The 24,024-nt window shown below is 37.4% G+C and overlaps 1 protein-coding gene across 2 annotated transcripts in view; it reads right to left on the reverse strand.

Annotated features, from left to right (window-relative positions):
• The window catches only part of SVIL (supervillin), a 59,468-nt gene that overhangs the window by 8,072 nt on the left and 27,372 nt on the right, over positions 1-24,024 (reverse strand). For both annotated transcript variants that reach the window (XM_053981491.1, XM_053981482.1), the window contains 13 exons: positions 21,824-21,953; positions 11,303-11,453; positions 8,547-8,630; positions 8,378-8,464; positions 7,153-7,330; positions 6,755-6,927; positions 5,343-5,498; positions 4,448-4,584; positions 3,782-3,929; positions 3,511-3,656; positions 2,515-2,690; positions 2,270-2,414; positions 1,553-1,829 (listed from right to left, as the gene is read on the reverse strand). In XM_053981491.1, coding sequence (XP_053837466.1) covers positions 1,553-1,829; positions 2,270-2,414; positions 2,515-2,690; positions 3,511-3,656; positions 3,782-3,929; positions 4,448-4,584; positions 5,343-5,498; positions 6,755-6,927; positions 7,153-7,330; positions 8,378-8,464; positions 8,547-8,630; positions 11,303-11,453; positions 21,824-21,953 — 1,988 coding nt within the window. The remainder of the gene's footprint in view (positions 1-1,552; positions 1,830-2,269; positions 2,415-2,514; positions 2,691-3,510; positions 3,657-3,781; positions 3,930-4,447; positions 4,585-5,342; positions 5,499-6,754; positions 6,928-7,152; positions 7,331-8,377; positions 8,465-8,546; positions 8,631-11,302; positions 11,454-21,823; positions 21,954-24,024) is intronic.

Genomic DNA, 24,024 nt, shown 5'->3' on the forward strand with positions numbered 1-24,024 from the left:
GAACAGGAAATAAAAAATGTGCAATTGGAGGAACATTAGGTCTCCAAGCCAGAGTGTCCCCATGCAGAGCTGGCATTGTCTCCTCAGGTGGATGTAAGCCCACAGGCAGAGATGTTGGTGGGAGAAAGGGATGTAGAAAGACCTGGTACTATCTGGAGAAAAATAACTGACAGCATTTGAGCCAATTTGCATGTGAAATGGCATGTCTTGTAATGTTACCAGAAGAGCACATTATGGCTGATTTTCCACATTACACACTGTTCTTTGGCAGCAGGAGAGCAGCTGCTTTTTTTTTTTTCCTTAGGAGTCGTTATTTAGTTGTTATGATAAGCAAATAATGTTTACAGTAAGTGAAATTCACAACACAACCACTTACAGAATATTGCACTTTTTACAGTGAATAGGGAATAAACAGTTAGAATTAAATCAAAAAATTTAAAAACCCCAAGAGTTTTAAAACAGATTAAAAAAAAAAAAAAAAGCTAAAACATCTGCCTTGATTCCAGCAGTGCTGAGCAGCATCCAACTGAAACACTTACAAGAAAGCATCCTGTTTTTTTCAAGCTGAGAATACTCAAAACACTACTCACTTAAAAATTTATGGGTTTCATTCTTATCTATACATTCAGCCCATAAAAATACTGCCTCCTACATAAAAATTTATTCTGTTTTGGAGTGATGGAATATGTTTTCATCCATTTGGATTACAAGTCTGTTTACAGTTCAGTACTAGTGTTACCCACTTCTCCCAAGACTTACAAGCTTTTGTATTTTTCTTGGATTTGCCAGTATCTGATCTCAACGATCCTGACTAAGACCTACCTACATTTTTTTGGCTAAAAGCCTGAAGCTGTATAACTGTCATGGTGCTTTCAACTGACTTTAATAAACTGCTATTTGAAACAAGCAGTTTTAGACTATTTGTTTTTAACTTACCACAAAATTCACCTCTTCTTAGTTTAGTGCCAGAGGGAGAGTTCCAATGGCCTTATGGAGCTGACTGGTTCTCAGGCTTTGCCTGCTGCTCTCAGAACACTGCTGAGCCTCAAATCCAGATCAAAGGGTTTCCAGCAATAGCAAAAGGGATAGCAAGGGCAATGAGCTGGTAAGAGCTTTTCCTGTCATTGTTATTGATCTCCATAACCAAAAAAGGTTTTTCTTGTTGCTAAGCCTACCTCTCTTGCAAGACATTCAGACCACTGCCAGTAGTCCAGCTGCATAATTATGTTGGTGTTAAGCTGTGGGCATAATTCTGGCTTAATGAACTGTCCTGTGAACATGTACTCCACCAATGGTGGGTAAAAGCAGAGATGGACAGCATTACATCTGGTGTATCAAAAATAACTACAGCTTCTTTATTTTCTACTGCTTTCTTTTAAACAAAACATGAAAATTTACATTTTAATGACCTAGAAAGACTAAATTAGCATCCCTAACCTTTCAAACTGTCTCATATCCATGGAAATCTAGGTCTGGATCTCACCACTCATAGCGGGAGTTTTAGCTGCACTCCTGCATGTTTCAGCAGGATGAAATGGAATTGTTCACTAACCTGTAGTGCTCACCATGTACTTCCACTTCACCACATATGTGTCTCCCTCATGGAACTGCCCTATGCTTTGCTTAGGCAGTCTACTATAATCGAATTCCAGGATGTGCCAGACATCCACAGAGGCAGTGATAATTTCAAACTGCCTCCCATCTTCTCCTTCTACCAGTCCATAACCCCGGCCAATATTCATTCCATCCAAGACCGTGCCCACAGTTGTTTGAGGCACAGCTACCATTCGCATGACATCATATGGTTTAGAGTCAGATCTGGATTCTTCCTGTCAGAAAACACAGAGAAGAGATTTCTTTGAGCACAGCATTTTTTTCTCCTTGCCCCACAGTTCCAGTCAAACATTTTGACTCCTGCATATTTCAGTACTTTAGTATCTTGTCATTGTTTGAAGTCCTGTCAAGGCCACCTCAGCAGTATTCATTGAGCTGCCTGGATCATTTATTATTATTATTATTATTATTATTATTATTATTATTATTATTATTATTACTACAACACATAGGATATCATTATATTATAATTTATAAATAATAATAATAATATAAAAGAACTCTGTGGGTTCACTGTAGGAGGTGATGTTCTGACCCCTAGGTCAAAGCCCATAAGATAAAAAATGGGCTCTTGATCCTTGAGCACAAGCGTCCCTGGCTGCCATCCCAGCTAAGTCATCTAGTTTGAAATACCTAGCATGCTTATTATATGCACCTTCTGGTGAAGGGATTCACTAGAATTCTTCTCATTGAGTTTCTTCAGTTCTGTCCAATCAAGAAATTTTTCTTTGAACAGTATCGTCTCATTATGTTCTGTGAGTCTGCCAAATACAGCCCAGTCAGGGCGTCCTTGTCCCTTTCTGTGCAATGGAACAAAAGATATAGAATCAAATTAAACACTGTGAAAAAAGGGCAAGAAAATGATGTATCTGCAATGAGACTAAATTTGAGTTACAATACCTGGGTATGAGGGGATTGCATTCTCCGGGGTCCAGAGGATTTATATCACAATTGGAGTAGTCAAAGGTGCCATTCCACAAGTGTTTTGCTAGCTGGAATGCCACTTTTCTTTGTGCTAAAGTAACTTCTTTTCCATGCCACACATATACTTCACTGCCAAAATCAAACACCAGCACCTACAATCAAAACCAAACAACAAAATAATAAGTCTATCATTAGGTTAGGTGATACCCTGATCCTCCATTTTCCTTGTGCTGAACAGAAACTCCTTTAAATATGAGTTTCTTCAGTGACACTAACAAGTAGCACTGCAATGCAAGTAAGGACAGGCCAGTGGTCTGCATTGAGCTGTCCAGTATTTGAGGATGACTGGAAGCAAGCAGGGGGGTGCTGTGAGGTGTGTCATTAGGTAGCTGAAGTCACTAGCAGATTAGAGAGCTCTTACTGCTTAAAACCTGGTTCTGTTGCATTACTGATAGCTATCCAGTTTCAGCAGCTTTCTCTGACATTTAGACCTATGCCTTGTCCTACAGCCAGGGAAGGATGACAGAATACACAATATAGGCAAAAAGGCAGCGACTTCAATACTTTCAAGCAAATGTATCATGTCCTCATTTTAGAAACTTGCTCTCATTCTGACTTGGATGGGTGAAATGGTTGTTGGAAGAGGAAAAGTCAGCTAGGGATAGAAATAAAAGCAGGTTTTATTTTGTTTTGTTTTTACAAAGTGTTACTTGTTTTGCACTTCATGACTCTGGGGTAAGCCACTGTTGACAAAAAAGATTTACACTTCCTAAAATGGTATTTTACTTTGAAGATAATGTGAACTAATTTCCTGAGACCTTGCAGCATACTCTAGACAGCAAAGTGTGCAGAAGCCTTTCAGAAACACAGAGGACCCAGCTTCCAGCGATCCTCTCCACTTTGCAGTTACTGCAAGTCATTAGCAGTTGCATGTTCCTGCAGTTACCACAGCAGCAGTAAGTGGCACGATACCTCTTTTGGTTGTAGCAGGGTACATTTTGGCACCTTTCCCCAGTAGTCATCCTCAGGAATGAGTTTATCCTCTACGAGGCGGTAAATGCAATTTGTTTCTATTATTGCAGCTTCATACATTTCATCTTCTTCAGGACTTCCAGCAGCTTAAGGGAAAGATTGTCAAAAATAACAAAAAAAAATTAACCTCCAACTATCTTTACTAAAGAGAACCAACTCTACTATTTTATTGCGGTAGAGCATCAGATACTGTAACTATAACAATGCTTACACTGGTAATTTGTCTGTCCACCAAGGAGTTTCCAGAAGTCTTTGGCTGCGTGGGTATGGGTATTTATTCCTTCTTCTATAGTCTGTATATAAGAAGCTCTACAGCCAAGTTCCCTCTTTGTCTGAATTAAAGTTGCAAGTTCTGAAGCCTAAGAGATTAACAGTTATCTGAACAGGATTGCTTAAGTCTTTGGAATACTTGTGCAATATTCTTGCTCAGTGAGAAGGCAAATGAGATATAATACAGCAAATAGCAGAAGAAATTGTTATTATTTATTGCACTAAATAAACAGACACTAGAAGAAATGTTACAGAAATGCATTCATTCTTTCATTTGCCTTAAAGCAAGACTGCTCTCAGTGGACATGGGGAAGAAAAGGACATCCTGCAATTCAGACTATTTTTTTTTTTAGTTCAGTCTGTATCCTGAGGATATCCTTTTTTCTCTTGCAGCTTCACAAACTACACACTCCTGCACAAATGTCAGCTTTCATTCAATGCATGACCTAAAACATATTTTCAGGAATCCTGCATATCTCTCTGTCACGGACTATCAGTTACATGCCACTTTTTGAGAGAATTGGCACTAATGCTCAATTTTATCAGAGACATATACTGCAAAGGTTCTAAAAATAAATAATAAATAAAAACTCACAACAGTACTGACCTTTGCTTTTTCTATGACATTTGCAAACTCTCCTACCCACAAGAAACATAAATGTGGAGTTAACAACAGGAAACAGTCTCCGCTGTTCAGTGATGAGGCTCTTGGTTCAACTAATCTTGTTTGAACATGTCTTCTTCCTAAAGAGAAAACAAAGCTAATTATATTCCTTCAACTACTACTATCAAATGCCACGATCTAATTTGTTTTGAATGAAACACAAACAATCCCAGCACATGTAGCAAAATAGGTGGAAACAGACTGTTTAAGAATAATTAAAAGACTACTACTGTGGAAAAAGAGTTTACTCACAGAAAACAAAATACATGTTGTCTCCTATCAACTAATATTTCTATTATTTCCTGTTCTTGCTTTAACAACTGTGTCCTTCTGAAAAGAAATGAATTAAGTAAATGGCAGACAGCAGCAAAATTCCAGAACCTTTTACATTTGCTTAAGTGAAGTCATAGCACAATTTCTGTAGGCAGTAAAAAATTTAAGAATTCAAAAATTTTAAGAATTTTGCTTTCCAAAACCTAGCTATTTGCAGAATCAGATATGTTACTATGCACTGTAAGGGAAAGTAGAGCAAGAACACTGTCATGTCATTTCCAAATTATATTGAGCACTGGAAGAACGGGACAGTTAAAAAATTTCCACAAGGGATAGCCAGAATTTGGGAAATAGTCTATTTTCTTTTTGGGAAACACACACCAATGGACCAATGCAAACCTATTTGTAAGGTTTAACTTTTTTTACACAATTACCACTTATTTTTTCAGGTTTTGGACATAAATCCTGAAGATTTAGAACAAGCTAAGTATCTAAATGTGGTACCAACTCCCACATGTTACATTCAGCCTATTATTTATGGAAAGTAAAAGCAGTTCTAGCATACCTTTAATTTGCAGGAGCATTAGCTTCTTGTATGGCACAGCACTGTTGTTAGAGTTTTGCTCTGTTAGATTAACACTCCGCAGGCTAATGTTGCTGAAGTTCTCTTTGCTTGCCAGGCCAGCAAGTGCTACTTCTGAGAAATTTGAATTCGTGGACACTTGTACATAAAAAGAAAATGGAAGGAAAGACAGACAGACATAAAAATAACAAAATTATAATAAAAATTTGATTGTTGCATTAAGAATATAATTTCTGCCCATTGTTTCTAGTTTCTCTTCTTGTCCATAGCAACAGTAAAGGCAGGTTGAACTCAGACTAACCACTACCCCAAAAGATTTGTGGCTTTAGGATTACCTAAATTTCTAGATATCCAAGAGTACACAGTCAATGTCAGAATTATGCTATTTGGCAGGAATACCAACTTTGCTAGGAACCATCCTAACCAATGTTTTGTGAAGTACTGTGTAGATCTTCAATGCCTTATAAGTAATTAACAATAAAACACAGCACAGAGACAAGGCTCATTAACCCTAATTCCCTTAAAATTTGGCTGAGACTGTGTGATGCAACACCCATTTACATTTCAAAGTCTTACTCATGTTTTACTGTAAAATTACAGCCCAGATTCTTGGCTACTTTTGTTTATTGCTCAACTAAAGACAAGACAAGACACTTTATGAATTTATAACTCAGGGAAATTCTTCTCATGAGATGGCAACAAAGTATTACATATATAGTTAGCCTTTTCATCAATACAATTAATGGTTAAAGACGATCCTTCTTTACTCAAGTGTAGTAAGTAAAACTTGTACCCCAAAATGTAAGAGTGGCTGGACAAATCTTTGAATAAATTTTACAATGACGTCTTTGCTGTCTGTCTGGTTGTCAGGAGAAAGCAACTTCACAAGTAAAACACCATGTAATCCCTGCCACAATGCACTGATCCTTTATGGAAATTAACCATAAGGAGTCAAGAAGGCTAATTCCACTTTCTGGGAGAAAGTAAGGTCCCAAAATTGAGGCCATTGTATCTGAACAAAAATTCATCTACATTTGCCAGCTCTCACCCCAGCATGATGAAATTGGAACTGCTTTCCTTGATCTCCTGTCCTCACCCTGCATACCCTGCAGGCATCATGGCTCTCTCTCTCTGCACAAGGTCACTGTGCTAAAAATAAATAATTAAATCTATGTATAGGAGGTGGCTATAGGTAGCTTTCCCTGAAGAAATCACACATGCCCTTCTCTCCAGGCTTCCTAGACAGTCTACATTTCACCTTATACCTCAATCAATTTATTGCCACTCAGAGAAAGCATTCCATTCCTTCAGTTCTGTTTTTTGCATTGGGATTTTTTTTTTTTAATTTAAAAAAGGCAAGATGGTGTCTTGTACAAATCATCCTGCTAGCTTACTTTTTTCTACTTTCATTCGCTTTGACTCCATGAAGGCAACATTCAGTCTTTGCTCAGTATATTCATGAAGAATATCTTGCCTTGCTGCAAGCATTTTCAGGGGGTTTCTTGAGGACTGGACTCTGCGCGTGGGCCTAACGGCACGCTTGTGCTCTGCTACAGAAGATGTCAACCTGAAAAACAAGTACTGCTTATCATCATCAGGTAATTTTTCTGAACAGAATCATCTAATGACAAGAAATCAGGATCAGTTCCTCAATTCAGGCAGGAGCATGATTTCAGAAAAAATGGATGTGCCCAGTACTAAGATACCTAAAAGATGATTTAGAGCTGAACAGTTTGAACACTGCCCGCCCTTGTGTCTGCATTCAGAACAAAGGGGAAAAAGTAATTCTTACTTTGGTGCATAAGGATCAAAGATGGCATCAAAGTCCTCATCAAGGTCCAAAGGCACTGAGGAGGAAGGGAAATCCACATGGCGATAAAATTTGGAAAATGTTTCATCATCATCCAGCTTCATCACCTCTTTCACAGATCTTCCTGTAACTGTCAGCACTGTCTCTTGCATCCCAGAAACTGCAGGAAAAAACACCTCACCCAGTAAATAACCATACTACAGTTTCTAACTCTAGAAAAGGTAAACATGGCTTGTTTGGGTAATTTTTTTTCAGTGTGGTTGTGGTATTTTGGTTTTTGTTGGGTTTTTTTTTGTGTTAGCTTTTTTTAATTGATGGTAGAAAAGTGTGTTGATAAAGAATATTACAACAGTGTAACTGCTACTCATATGCAATAATCATACAAAATGGTAGGAAAATAAAGCTAAATGAAAACTTGGACACTATAAATGAGTTGCTATAGTATGATGATGTAAGCATTTTAGGATTTTGTATATTCCATCTTGCCTCCAACTGTGTAATTCCTGCCTTTGAAAATATCTAGAATCACAAGGGGAAAAGTCACTACTTCAGACTAGTGAGTGTGGCACAGTCATTATCCTATGCCAGTGCCTCCTGTACTGAAATGTGAATACATTTGTTTATCTTATCTGTTGCACTACAAACTACATAAAGATGTAATAAAGATTTTTGTCTTACAAATGGAGGACAGACATATGAGATGGAAACACCAGACAACTCTAAAGAGCTTCATAAATAGCCAACAGGCTGAACAGGGAAGCTGATGAGCTGCTACAGAGAGTCAATTTTCAAAAAAGCAGGAAAGGGAATGAATTGTGCTTGGAAGCAGCTTAGTATCTATCCTATTTTGATTTTAATAGGACTCAACTACATTTAAAGATGTTCCACTGTATATGGCAATATGGTTCAGACTGGCTGTGTGCTCATGGGAAATTCTGCCCTACAGAAGGATGTGTACATTGTTTCTAGAGAATTAAAGAATTTAGGCATCTGTGATTTATTCTACTGTACACTTATAATAAAACTGTGAAAGGCTTTTCTTAAAATTTAGCAAAGACTGAATCAGAAAAATAAAATTATCAGTAACTGCAGTCTGAGCAAAGAAATATTCAGTTTCTGCTACCAGATATTTTAACTAAGGGGCACTTTAATCAATTTACTGAAGTCAGAGAGTGGATACACTGCCACCCTTAATAACTCTACCAACCTTTGTTATTCAGCCTTCCCAGGAATGACTCCAACTTGTCAAGCTTCATATCTGATTCCAACTGCATATCAGGCCTGGCTTCAATTTCTAAGCAAAGCAGAAAGTAAAACTTGTTAACTGACAGGAAGTAAATAAGCCTGAACACATTTCAGCCATTTTTATTCCTTACCTTCCAAGGGCTTTGTAACTGGAGTGGTAGACTTCTGCCGGAAAGGGGATGCTACTGGTGTTAGTGCACTTGGAGAAGCCAGGCCTGCACAGGGACATAGAACATAGGAAATGCAGCCATGAGTCAGCCTGTGTTTCCTATAGTGATGACAGAGAAGCTATTTGGGGAAAGCAGATGAGCCTGGCTACTTCCTATAGGCCAGCACACTTCCCCAGCCTCCCCAGCCATTGTATTAGAGATGGCAGAGGGCCCTGCCTGCTCCTTTAATCACCAGTAGCCTCAGAAACCCACCCATTTACAAGAAAAAAGCTTTATTTCCAAGTGTCTCTTAGCAAGCTAACACAAAATATAGGCTTTCTCTGGAATACAGTAATTTTGCTCCTTTTCAAGTTAGCAGCAGTTCATTTGGTCTACATTTTGGGTTCCAGTGGTACCACAAACTACATTTTAAACATTTAAAAACATGGAAGTGTTCTGAACAAAAAGATAAGTTTAGCAGGGAAGTCACCATGATCTTGCTAGGCACCTTCACCTCTACCAGCCTCTTACCCCTTTTTTAAATTTAAGCACATCTCTATTAATAGATATAACAGGATGCATCTGACTTGTGAATGTTGTCCCTGGATTTCCTAGTAATTCTTGGGCCCTGTTGGGTTTTTAAGAACACATGGAAATTGAAGTAGAAATGGAAGTTAGAGTCTCCACTGTATCAAGCACTACCCTCTCCTTTTGTTATACTCTCCTCCATCCTTTTCAGTAACTATCATAAAGCAATTCATTCTGGACCCAGGGGATAAAATAAGGATGGAGTTTTAGTTTTTCATGTGAATCTACACTGCTCTAGTAAGAGAACTGCACTCTATTGAGTCATAGGTTTTATTAGGTAGAAAGGCAAACAATTGTACCTATTAACTTTTGCTGCCTAGACTTTCAGTAAATGGGGAAACAGACATTTACACATTTCTCTATTATCTATTTTCCACTTAGCCATAGCTTACTAATTACTGAGCCATGTAAGTTTAAGCCTTTAGTTATTTTGATCAGATTAAACCAATATTGTGCTGTGAGAACATACACTAAACATGTTTCCACTATCTTTACTGCAATTTGTAGCAACATAATTGTCATAATCGTTAAACTCCAAATTAAATTTGGAATATAACTAGGTAGCTTTTCCACAAGCAATTTTTTCCCCTGTTACCTAAGAGACTCAAAATTCCAGCAGGTTTTAAGTCAATGGATAAAGCCTTCCTCAAGACACACTCAAGAGGACACAGCTCTTAAGCAGCTCTACCAGCACTTAATCCACAAGACCACACAGAGAACTGCTTAGGAAAGGATCACCTTCCAATTAGGACTGAATAATTTTCAGCCATAAGAAGCAATTAAAATACAGCATCTGTGCACATGCATATAACAAAGATGTTATTTTGCATTGCTTTGTCATAATCTCTTAAATTAAAAACTCATAATGATAATTTATTCTTTCAGGATATAAACCAGTAGGCATGTAACTAAAATCCCACTTCGGCTACTTTTATTGATTTCACTGTCATTGCATCACCTTGCTTCTTCAAAAGAATCACCATAGCACCTAAAGAGATCCTTTCATGATAATTTTTTTCTTATTAAGAGCAAATGCTACCACCTTCTTTTCCTTTCCAAAGACCAATCCATTTCCCAAAAAAAAAAAAAAAAAAAAAAAAAAAAAAAAAAAAAAAAATTAAAGAGCAGGTCTGTGGACAACTAAACAGTTTTTCTGGATTACCTCCAAGAAGGGTTACTCTTTAAAAAGTGACCAACTGTCATTTCTAGCATCAAAATTATGTAAAATATAAGCAGCAGCTAAAATACGTTACTAACAGAGCTAACTCCTAATACCATTTATCTGTTTTTCTGACAACAGATTGTGGCTTGGATTGCAAGCAGTTACTCCTATATTGTCCTTGCCCTACAATGATTTTTTTAAATTCAAGTTTCATTGTTGTTGTGTTTAATAATCAAGTCCTTGTAACAACCTAAAACCTAGTACTCATTAAGCACAAAAGATCAGTATAGGTGCCTTCCTCCCAAAGCTATCATCTTCCCAGGCATGCTGTGTGAACAGCTGCATTCCTACCATGTACAGCCTTCAGAGACTCCTGTCCACTTTAGAAGAATGATTAGATCTGGAAACAGTGACTGAATTCAAGAGATCCCAAAAAAGTCAACATTGCTCCCTTGTCATTTCTACTCTGTGGTTTTATGCAGAACCAGGGAATCTTCAGCCAAACATAACACTTCAAGCTGTTGTCCAAGACAGCATCCATAAAAACAATACTTGTTTGCTAAATATTCCCAGTGATCCTAGGAGTGGGGGAAATGCCAGCAACAGAAACAACTTGATTTCACAACTATTCTCTAGACAGTGCAGCTGGGTTTTCAAAGGAAGAATAAGTAAGAAAGAATAATCCAACTATGCCCTGTGGGCTGCATTAGAAGGAAAACCAAAACATATATGCCTGTTCAAGTGATAGATTTCCACCAGCCAGACACAGCCCAGTGATAAGTGGATGGCAGTGCAATAGTGCAGAATAAAATGGATCAATACCACACCCACAAGAAACTAAAGCCTCATGACACAATATTCAGTTGAAGATAAACAGTCTTCCTATTGCTAAATACAGATGCTGTTTCTGCATAGCTTTAGTTTGACTTTATTTTGACTAGACAGATAAGAGATGTCTCATTTATACTGGGATCATTTAATCACTGACCTTTTTTTACCATTCGGCCAGCTACAGTGAACTGTGTGGAGTCATTGGCTGCTCCTTTACCCTTGGACTTCCAGGCTTCTTCTCGAGCTGTAATCAGGTGTTTCCTCTCCTCAATGGTCATTTGACTCTCCTGGTTATCTGCCATTCTTTGCTTTTTGGGGGAAAGAAAGAAAGAAAGAAAGAAAGAAAGAGATGTTTAAAAAACCTTCTAGAGACTGGCTGAACATTTCAGCTGCCAGATGCAGAGGGAAGGGAGTGGGACTGAAGTGAAGTGTCCTGCAGTGCTTCATTGTCTTGCTGCCCCATTGCACTGTGAGCACAAGGTTTTGGTCTGAACAAGCTCTGTGCTCTTTGACCTTTTCTTGAGACTACCAGCCAGGGCAGATGCCACTCCTCTATGCAAAGCAAACTATTCACTCTGTGTATGAAATCATTTTCCAGGCCTTGTTCTTTTGAACCATGACTTGCTACACAAGTGAGATCACTACTGACTATGAGCAGATGTTTCCAAGTGTGCAGATCTGCAGGTGGCACAGGGAAAAACAGAGAAGTGGTTTAACTTCAGTGGGTGATTCCTAATCAGGCTTGCTCTACTAAATATTTTTCCAAGGACTGATCATCTCTACCACTCCTTCACTCCTTCTTTTTTTTTTTTTTTTTTTTTCCTAGGTCAGCCTTAGCTTTCTTTTCTTGCTTTAGAGGTTGGTAGCCAACAGCTGGAGTGATTAGAAGCAGAAGGTGCACTACCTCAGTGCCCTTCTCACACAGATGGATTGATGATGGTACTTTAAGTAGGAAAGAAACTGAATTGACATACTCTGATGCAGCTAGGTCAGGCCAAAGGACTGTTACTTTAATATACTTATCTTTAAAAACTATCAACATTTCATACACTGCATAGAAGTCAAACATAGAAGTATTTTTAGTGCATGGGACTGTCAGCTCTAGAATTACTTCCAAGTTGATGACATTCATCATTTTTCTTCACAACCTAGCTGCTAGAATTGAAAAAAACAAATTAAAATCTCAAGCTTTAATACCACTCTAGGTCAGAGAACCACAGAAGGAAAACGCAAAAGTATGCACCAGCTTGTGAACATAAACATTCTTCTCCTCTCAAGATACAAAGAATATATTGTTATTTTTTATTTTCTTAAAAATCAATCAGACTAAATATATAAGCCATTTTATATAAAAACAATTGTGACTGCAGAGATTTAATACAGAGACTTTGTAGCTTTCAGTATTTACCAGGATCAATAGACATCAGCCAGAAGAATGAAGACAAGCCAAGAAAAGGTTTGTACAAGGACTAGGACCATGAAAGGCCTCCACTACTTCCCTCTAGTTCCATATATTTCTGCAGCCTTCTGCAGTAACACTTCCTCTCCATTTATCAGGAAAGAGAGCTGGACAGCCAGACAATAGGACTGCAAGCCATGATAATCAAGATTAAATACTCTGATTTTTCTCTAGAACTCTGAAACATTCAATAGAAATAACAACATCCAAGTCTATTCATTTCCTCGTCTGTCAAAACCTCTTAATGCTTTAAAGAAAAACACGGAAGAAGTCTCTTTCATTTCTTCCAGTCTCTACCCATTCCAGTGTCAGCACAGCTACCTCTGGGATGAAAGTTGGTAGAAAATACCACAACAATATATTAAAGAAGACCTGGGCAGAAAATTAATAAATACCTAATGAAGCCACAAGTAAAATTTAATACACAAAATATTTTTAACTTAGTAAGGATGCTGACTTCCATTGCAATATGAGGGAAGTGAGGGAGAACCAGAAAGAAGTAAAATAATATGGATTTGAGTTTGGGTTTTTAACCTTACAGGAATCTTAATTTTGGATTTTGTCTCCAGCAAATACCTGGAGCTTCATAGTCTATAGAGCTACTGAAAATTCTGAAGATGCAAACCTAGAAAGTGTGTGTGTTAATCACTACACACATGAATTGCCAGAAAGATTGTCAGTTGTTCTGGAGCTGTGTCAAAGGATAAAAGAAAACAGCTGTCAGACAGGAGGAGAAACCGACTTTTTTTTTAAATTTTATTTTAAATGATGGAAGATTTCAAGCTGTTCCATTGGGCAAAGAATCTTTGGAGTTCCTAACCAAAAAAAAAAAAAAAAAAAAAAAATCAGAATGGGTACATATGTTATACAATTTGGAGAAATTCCGAAATTCCATACTAGATCTCTTCCTAATGCATGAAGACTCCTACCTTAATCTATTAATGAACAAATTAACTAAAAAATTATAAACTAAATAGACACCAAGCAATTCCCAATCAACTTCATTTCCCTTAACAGTGTTGCTGAAAACCAGAAGCATATGCCATGATTAAATAAATAATAATTTTCTATAGCTAGAAAGCTAATATAAGCCAATGCAACTGTCAAAAGAAATTTCAGAAAAAATCCACCTGCTAGTTGGAAACAGAAAGCTTCAGAAATTGCCACAGGGAGCATTTGTGGTGGAATTAACTGGTCAAAGCACATTCTAGTTCGGAGAAAATATGTTAAGAAAGCTAAAACTCAAGAAGCTTCTAAGTCCAAATTTCATTTCTAAGTTAAAAAACCCAAATTATGATATGAAAGAAGAACCTCAAATTTGCAACTGTAAAAAAGTCAACCCAAAAATTAGTATATCAAGAATAAATAAAAATAACATATAAAAACTTAGGGATAAATCAGCTCCAATGCATTTTTTTTTCATTAAAGAGTGGTTACTTTCAACAAAATATTCTAATTTATTGTGTAAAATAGATGGATGTGTTCATCGATACCTTAGACAAAATAGCTGGAAAATGAGATGCCCCAAAACACAAGAACAAACACAAGAACAAATTTTTTAAAAAAGCCTTTGAAAACGGGAAAACAAATAGGATAAAAGCTCAGACGTGGACAATATTTAGAAATAAAACTACAGCATGTAGGAACGGGTCACACAAGCTGTGGGTTGCTCCAGACACCTATGGAAAGGCTGCTACAAAGACAATCAGTGAAGAATCAAACAACCAGCTTGTAATTAATGTCATTCCACATGGCATTATGGAAAACAGGTTTAATCAAAATGGTAAGTTTGATGAGCTCAAGTATGATTAAATATATTAGCACTGTTACCTCTGATTTCTTTAATATATTTGAGTTAATCACAGATGACATTCTGGGGCAGGTTTTTTTTGAGCAATATAAAAATATCAGAGCAGCTTACAGACTGCAAACTGGTTAACTGACCAAACAGGAAAGAGCCACTTAGTGATCTGATTTATCCCAAATTTGAATGAACATGGAAAATGAAGGATGTAGTCTTATCCCCTGAGAAGACCTTCATGACAACACCAACATACAGAAGAATGATGAAGATATTGATGGTTGAAAAAAACAAAAGAGAATATCGGAAAAGTTTGGTAAACCAGGCTTTTAAGAGAAATGTTATTTGAAAAGGGGAAAAAAAAAACAAAAAGAAAAACAAAAAAAACCAAAACAAAACAAAAAAATAAAAAAAAAAAAACACCAAAACAAACCAAAACAAAAAAACAACAATAAAAACCCCACCAACCCAGCCAATTAGGAAGAGAGAAAAAGAAGAGAGACAAAAACTCCCACAGAAAGTTGTTCAGAACAGATAATCTGTACTGGAAAACTCATCCATTTCCAGACTCTATCCTTCTACCCAGGATGCTGACAATTTTGAAAGGTTTCAGGAAAGGGCTGAATATTAAAAAAAAAAAACAAAAAGAAAAAAAAACCAAAAAACAAACAAACAAAAAAAACCCCAACACCTCAGATTGCATCAGATAAGTATGCATTTTCACTGAAGAAAGGGTTAAGAGTTACATTTAACACAGCAAGAATAACATATGAAAAATTACTTAATATTGCCAAGAATTTTCTGTAGGCCGACAGTTTAGAATTAAGACTGCATGTTGTTCTAAAAGATCCTGTTTTTAGTCTGGGAAGGATTTATAGACTCAATGCAAGAACAGTTAGAAACAGGGATTACTTTCTCCCACAGCTTGGCTAGGTTGGATGATGATATTGGTCTTTTCTAGCACTGTAGCACATTTCTTGAGGGTAAGGCAGGCACTCTCCTGTTTATGCTAAGGAAGGGGCCACATCTAGGCAATGCTCCTACAGTTTTGCTGTCCAAGCAGTGTCCCCTTTAGGTCACAAGAACTAAGAAAGAGTGGCCTGTTAGCATGCTGGTGTGCTGTTTGGTTTTGTTGTTTTTATTGTTTTTTTTTTTAATACAAGAAATAAGATAATTCATGGTTTTCTATGTAGAAGATCAAGACTGCCCCTACCTGGGGGAGTCTGAACCAAGAATGAACACACAAAAAAAATCTGTTTTCAAAAGGGGGTTCTATTTAAAATGAATGCTGTAAATTACATAAAAGAAGGATTCAAAAAGTATCTATTTGTTTTTTAATACAAGTAACTTCTCTAGTTTAAGCTCCTAAGACAAAAAAGCATAAGGAGAATCCAATAGTTGTTCAAGTATGGTAAAATGTCTCTGTGTTGTTTTGTTCTGCAAGTTTATATGGGCCTCCATATAAGAGAACATGGAGGAAAAACTCCATGCAAACATATGCCTTTCTGTTCAGAACTGCTTTGAGGAAAACAGAACACACTCAACTTCTGTTTAGTGCAAATAACAAAGTGACTAACTGTGCCAGAAAAAAAACCTAAACAAGTCTGCATGTACCCTGACACTCTGCTAGAAGGAAGCAGCTTGCTAAGAGAGAAGGACGTAGCTCACCAGAGTCAATGGAAAATGAACACTATTTTTGCTGTTTTCCTTTTAAGAGAGATGGAATGAATAGCTCATTAAAGGGGCTCCTGTCATTACTGGAGGGTTATTAATAAGTTAGACTATACTGTTATCTTCTAGATACATAAAGCTGGTGAACTCTGTCACAACCAGATTAATAGCTGATCCGAAGTAAATAAACTATATTAAATACACAGCTTATAGGAAAGAGGTAGCACTAACAAATTTCAAAATAGTCCAAAATTTAATGTTTAATTTAAAAAACTCATAGTAAAAGATCATATTCAGAAACAGCTATGAAAGTGAATGTGGAAATGGTAAATATCAGTTGCCTGAATGTCTGTAATACAGCCTCTTCTGTATTCATCATCCCAACCCAGCAGTATCTGCTTCTTGAACTCACTGCCATTACCCATGCTGGTCAGAAAGCTCCCTGCATGCAGCATAGACTGTGGGAAGGAAGAACCCAATGGATTCCTTATACCACAGGAACTACAAGTGCGAGCTAGAAGGCAAGGGACAATGAAGTGTAACATAGATCTATTGAGACCTTCCAGTGGGCTCTCCTTGCTTACTTGTGGTTTTCTGCAGCTTGTTTCTTTGCTCACTTCTACCTTTGCATTTTTTACCTCTGATCATGTGAACCAGGTATGGTTTGCTCAGATCAAGGTCTAGTACTCTACTGCTCAAAGAGAACTTTGTTATGTTGCTCTGTCTGTAGAAAGTTTATATTTCTCATTATCTATTAATTCTTCAAATTATCTGTGATGGAATTGCAGAGGTACAGACATGATGTTGAAGAACACTTCTGTTCCCAAGCAAACACAAATTAGGAATGTGCATCATCAATCTGAGTGTAATTTTCTGTCTCACTCCTCCATCCAAAAATTAAATAGAAATTTTATATAGCAATTCACCTTCCATCTCCAAGGATGACGGTCATCAGAAATCAGAGAGCTTGATTCTTTCAAACTAGTACTACAGACCTTAAAGGAAGAAAGAGAGATAAGAAGGAAGATGGGACAGTCAGAGAATAGAAGCAGGATGTGCCAAGGCAAACATCCTTTACACAGGTACTAGGGAAAAGCACTATGGGAAAGTCATCTCTCAACAGAAGCAGTTTTTTTACAGTCAGTAAGTTAGATGATGAAATCAGTTAGATGATGAAGTCAGTAAATTAGATGATGAAATATGCCTTACATTGTACATGCACATTACTTACAGGGAGGTCAGGGTACACAGCATTTTATTCTAAAATAAATGCTGTGTAGTTCCATACTACTCCTTTTATACACCCTTTTTAGCAACTTACAAGTTTTCAGTATTATAATGAATGCAATAATGTTTCCTTCCTTTACTTTCTCACATATACAGTCTAAAACAGATATAGAACTTTTAGAAAAGCAACCATAAGAGAAATAGTAGCACAATGTGTATTGAAGAAGAGTACACAGGATAGCGGCATAACATTATGTTTCTTTAAAGCTCCATTTACTGAACTGGTTAATCAGTTAAGAGGATTATTAATTTCATACGTTAAAAAACACTGGTAAAATGTCCGTACTTGAAACTGTTGAGCATTTAAATCATGCAGACTTTTGCTCACCTGATTAATAGGTAGAAAAGGATGAAATTTATGGAGAGCAGGTATAACAGGAGAATAAGTAGAAGCATATACAGGTTCCTATGACAAGGACAGAAGCAGAGCAAAGGAATTAGAAAAGAAATTGACTACCAGAAATGGAAATGGGGGAGAAATAACTCCTCTTTCCCTTATTTCTTACTAAGCCTTTTCATCTAGAAATGTTTTCCCTGTTGGAAAGCAGAGATCAAAAATGTTGTCATGATACAACAGCATGTTTACCAAAGCCATTCCATGCAGGAATTATCCAAGTTAGTAACAATATCACTACAACCCAACACAGAACAAAAAGCACAGCTGGAAGATACACTTTGCCAATAATTTTTACATGTCTCTGTTTTCATGCACCATTAAATTGATGAACCATGTCAACCACAATGTGAATAATTCTGCTGCAAGTTTAATCAGACCCTGCAAAACAGCAAATCATTTATTTTCTGGATGAAAGGAAAGAATGCTTGCTGAAACTGGGAGACTCAAAAGCCATCTGGAAGGATTTGCTAAGCCCAGAGTACTCAGTGAAGGTGAGTTCACCATTCTAAACACAGCCTACAAATAAATCCTGCCCCAGAGCTGGGCTTACCCAAAGCTGATTAGATATGGCTTTATCAGCTTTAATTCTTCTTCCTTTCTGTAGGTTAAAGCAAATGGGGAACATGGCACAGTGGATGGATAAATGCAGCTTATTAGAGTGGCTCAAAATGAAGCCTAATAATTAGTTTCAGCTTTGATGAGAATGTGATACAAGCACTTGGTGGATGCCATATATGAAATGGATAAAACTATTACCACAGCAAAAGACTAATATTTTATTGCCTAAAAGTCACTTTTCAAGGGCTTACCCTCTCTTAAGACTTTTACACACTTCATCTCTGAGTAATTCTGAAATGACTGTTCAGCCCTAGCCTTTAACAGCAGTGCTGAGCTGCAATTTAAACATAATGTAAGAATGAAGTGTTTCAAATGTCAGTTACTGCTTTAATGCAACTGCAATGCAGCTGGAAATCACATTAATCAGAGACTCCATTAAAAATGGTTCACTATAAACCAGAAATTTTTATTCCAGTAAATCTTCTTATTTTGATATTATGGAAAGATTTTGAAGTTAATTAATTTTTCTACTCATGAAGAAATCCAACGAACTGCAAGTGTTCCATCCAGCCTAAGATGATGAAAACAAAGATACTAAATCCAAAATATTTTTCCAAAATAAAAGAGATTTCTTTCCAGTAAGACATTCATCCAGTAAGACAGTTGTTCCCCTGACATTAGAGCTATTCTTTGAATTGTCCAAATATGTTTTACCATATATATGAATAATTTAAGAAGTCTTACAGCTTCCAAAAAATTCTCCTCCGGTGTGCAGCAATCATCAAAACAGATGCTGGACCTCAAAGTAAATCTCAGCTTCCCCTCTCATCTGTATCTGCTTGTGTTAATTCCTTAGTCTCTTTTTTTTTCCTGGTGAGGTTGCTCTGTCAGCTTTTTCATGAATTTTATGGTGTTTTTCTACAGTTTAGTCTACACACAAATGACTGTAACACATTTGGATAAATATTTCACCATGTAGACACCAAGCAGAAGCATTTTGACTAAAGTGATCAAACAGCACTATTTAATGTAGCTATTTTGTTAAGAGTATGAATCTTTCCACTTTTGTTGTTTATATGAAATCTAAATGTACTCTGATAACTTCTAATTTCTGCAGCTATGCTTCAATAATCAAATCTCCAGAACAATTTAGGTAACCTTTTAAGAAAGAGACACACACAAAAAAACTAAAAAGGTGTCTGACTACTTAATAGGAGCATCATACTGCAACTAAAAACATCAGGCATTGTTTTGAGCCAGCAGGGCTTGACAGAATTTTACACACCCTTGCTGTTGATGCCATGATGTTGATGACTGCCATGATGTTGATGACTGCCATGTGTGGAAATTGTCTAACTAGCTCAAAATTCAGTAATCAATACAATTCCTGCATTTTTACTGTAATCCAGCAACAGAAAACACTTAAGATTCTCAGGGACAGCAGAGTCTCAAAGTTCTACAAACAGACTTCAATAGCATAGTGATTCATGGTCCTCAAAGGATAACAGCCACCACACAGATTGCTTATCAAAACCAGTATTTCTAGATTTTAAGGGCAGCTGACATGGTGTCTTGTAAGTAGAGTGGTCACCTTAGCAAAGGTTACATATTTCTCATGTGTCACATAATGAATCAGCATCCCAAACATCAATATGTTAATGGAATTGTGTATCTTACACACCCAAGTTTTCATCCACAGGCAGACATGAAGATCCTTTGATTTAGACTCTAAATAGCCAAGAGGTAATATGAACTATCAGAGTGGGTGACCCAGTGTCACAGAAACTTCCCCTGCTAGCACTGTCACTTTAAAGCTTGTATCCCTCAAGCACTTCATGCTCCCTTACTTGCTTTAAAAGCCTGACTCTGCTTGCTGAGTGAAGTTGCTGCACATGGTAACACAGCTGGGAGGATATGGGTGCTGAGGGGTGAGAAGAGAGAACAAAGGGTTTGTCTCTGCCTAAATCTTGGCAGCTGTTTAAAGCTTTTTCTCAACCCCACTGTCTTTAGCTTGAGTACATTTGTTATCTGATCTCAACAGTTGTCATTTTGGAGACTAGCCTGTTAAAAATGTGACCACAATTTTGACTTCCTCCCTGGAACTATTTTTGCTTTAGGACGTCTTTCAAACTAGCAGCTGGATTTTTGAACAATTCCACAGGGCAAAACCAAAACAAACCCCACAAACCAAACTGCAAAAATCAGCTTTATTCTTTTCTGTCCAGTTAACATAACTGATGACTCACATGTTCAGGCACAGATTTATCCTCAATAATGACAAACTGTGTCCTTACTTGTAATGCACTGATAGAACAGGAGACTTTTCGTTACTGTTTGCCTATACTATTTAGTAGAAGTAAACAACTAAATAATTGGATCCAAAGATTACCATCCCCACTAGCAAATGTTGTAACACAATTTTTATTTTCACCTGTCCTCTGTGAAGTACTCCTACAGAAATTAAAGGCTTTTGAGACAGCCTATTTCATCTGACTCAGAACGGAAACAAATCTCCAATTCATCCTGTACTTTGAGCCAGGGGACAGTCCATTTTGAAGCAAATCTCCCAGTCATCCTCACCTTCTGCACTTTGCTTTACATTGCAGACTGCACAGACTTTTGCATGAAACCAAGCCCTGAAGTGCACTCCAACATCCCCATACAACACCACCTCTGCTAGGCAGTCAGGCCACAGGACCAAGCTAAATTTAGTCTCCAACAAAATTTCACTGAACCAAAACAAGCAAGTATGGCACAGGTAGCAGATCCTCAGTAGTAATTATTCCAATTTACAGATCTGCTCTTGCTGTGCAACCTAATTTACCCATGTATAGACATAATCAGAGTGTGCTAACAATGTGGATGTCCCTTTCCTCTACACCTTTCTACCCATCTCCCTCTCCATTCACTACCTGTTGTTAAGACAGATAAAATCTTGGTCCTGCCAGTTCTGGCTCTTCACAAACAGCAAAGATCATGCAAGATAACCAAAAGCCAAATGGCTCATGAATGCTCTAGCACCTGCATTACCTCAGTGGCTCTAGGATCCAAAATTACTAGTCAAAACCCCAGTGTATGCACAGAGATAAGACAGTGTTAGGAATGTGACATTTTTACTAACTCACCCGTACATAAGAAAATATCAGAACTAAGTAATAAGGCAATTTCAATGTGGGAACATGGAATGGGGAGAGGGAAGAGGGGCAGGAGAAAGGGCTTAAATCATTGTACCTATACATGCTGCAGAAACCTTACAGACCCACTTATTGGTTCATTATCTTCTGATGTGAAGATACTGTTAGCACTATTGCACATCCCAGGACAATGAAGACCTCCTCATTAAATAATCTCTCACACTGGGAGAATTGTTTTTAAACAAGTCTGACAACAAGAGGAGTAGCAGGAGCTAGCAGCTAATATTAGGCATGCCTGTCTTCTTGGATGCATCTTCAAAAAGCAGAAGCATTTCAAGCAAGATGTTCCTCCCAAATAGGGACAGAGTTACCTTCTTCAACAGCTGCTCAACTTCTTGCATCTGCCCACTACGATCAGCGACAGGCACTTTTGCATACTCCTGCTTTTTGTTGAGCCTGCTCTTCCAATCTTCTTCACCACTCTTCTTCAGCAATGCCAATCTATAAGGAAAAGCATGCCAACAAGCAGCTTTAAACACTGTCCTTCCCATAATCCTCAAAAGATAACCTTATTGTTTCACTAATGCTGCATTCAAGATAATCTGAAATTAGGTTTTCTAGCATTATCTAAGTTATTTACATTTCATACACATATAAAAAGCTCACAAACAAACACCAAACCTTATATTGTACATGTTGAATAGCAATCATCTGTCAAAACAGACATCCAGACCTGAGACAGACACTCCATTTAATTTGTATCATCAGTGGAAATTGCCAATACAGTCAAGGGAGACCAAGGTAAAACACAGATCATCCTAAAGTAGATGTATAAAAAGGTCAGATTAATAACTGCTTTTTTCCCCCTCCACTCTGTCACTAAGGCACAGCAAGAGTAGCTTGGCTATGAATACTTATCCTGTAGATGTCCAAAGTTAAGAATATTTATCCTACCTTTGGTCTTCATTGTACTCATTAAAAAATACTTTAAAAATTATTTTCTTTAAAGCCCAAGAAGAATGAGGTCTCTTCTGCAGGCACACACCAATTAGGTGTCATCAGGCACATCAAAGGACAACTCTGCAGTTCCTGCTTTCATTACAACTCCAGGGGCTGAGGTTACTTATCAGACTCCCTGGGATCACTTTGTATCTCCTTGCTTAGCCCAGGCATTGCCCTGACACAAATTAGCAGCACCAATGCACTAATAACCTGGTGCTAACTACCCTACAGCTGTGAAATCTATCAGCAAGATTCAACTTGTTTAAAGAAGGTCTTATATTTAAAATATGGATTACCATTAATCTCAGTAAGTGGGATCTTTTCACAGCACTGTTTCCTAATCTTGAGCAAAATTCTGACTGGCTGCAGTGAGGACAACATGTAGATTCATTTTACTAGAATTATATTTGTCAAAAGAAATCCCTACTTTTGGGGATAGGGGAAGTCAGTCAGGAATGTAAGGTCTATACAGGCATGATGATCTTCAGTTTAACTTCCTCAGAAATCAACACTTATATGAGTTTTCTACCCTTCAGAAATCATTCTTAGTAATCCATAAAATGTATTATCTGCAGCACTTCTGCAAACAGTTGCATTGATCTACTAAATAATTTTTTAGTTTAATTAAGTCTTACGACATACCTTTCTCAAATCTACAGCATTTCAGTAAGAATTATACAAAACCCTTAACCCTATTAATGTTTGAACATTAATGGTGAGTAGTCAAACCTATTCTGACCACAAGATATCGAAATTCTTTTTCAGAGATGTGATTACTGTTACTCTCACAGCAAATCTTGTCTCCAAACTGAGGAGAAGGAAAGGGTAGAACCAAAGAGGTCTAATCAGAAGCCAAGTTTCAGGCAGCTGCCTCCTGCAAAAATCTAGGGGGTGCAACCATGCTACTGACCTATTTGGGGATGATCAGTTGGGCCTAAGGCAGTCACTTAAGAAAAACTAAGAATGCAGAAAACAGTAAATCTACAGAATACAATGGCAATAAGAATGTTAGTATTCAAGAAAGCAGTTATTTCCTCTCTTCCTGCCCAGGCAGGCAGTGCTGGCAGGTTTCACATTGCCTGGTTGCTTCATACCTCACAGCATGGGATGAGTAGGGGTGAGAAGGACTCACAATAAGGAGTTGAGGTCATGGTCATTGTTTGCAGAAAGGACACAAGATTTCACTGCCCAGAACTAATCTTCTGGAGTGCATCCATGCATGTGTAAAACTGTGGAGGAGACCAAGATGGGACTGAATTGCCACCATGCAATGAGTTATCTTCAGTAGCTATGTTCTCTCAAGTCAGTTTTGCTTAGAAATGATCTGTGAAGCTGGAAGGCATATTGGTCAGCTTTGGTCTAAGCTGGGTTTGTTTTTAAAAATGTTTACAGCTATTCAGCATAGCAGGCAGGAGAAAAAAAAGTGGTTTTTTTTGGGTTTTTTTTTAAAGCTAACATTACCGCAGGGTATCTGCTCTAGACCTTTGACCCAAAGAGCCTGCTTGATCAGGGAGAGAAAAATCTATAATTCTAAGAATACTTCTGTGTCTTTGGAGATTTTGTTTTCTTC

This window comes from Vidua macroura, chromosome 1 (assembly GCF_024509145.1).
Source record: "Vidua macroura isolate BioBank_ID:100142 chromosome 1, ASM2450914v1, whole genome shotgun sequence".
Lineage (NCBI taxonomy): Eukaryota > Metazoa > Chordata > Aves > Passeriformes > Viduidae > Vidua > Vidua macroura.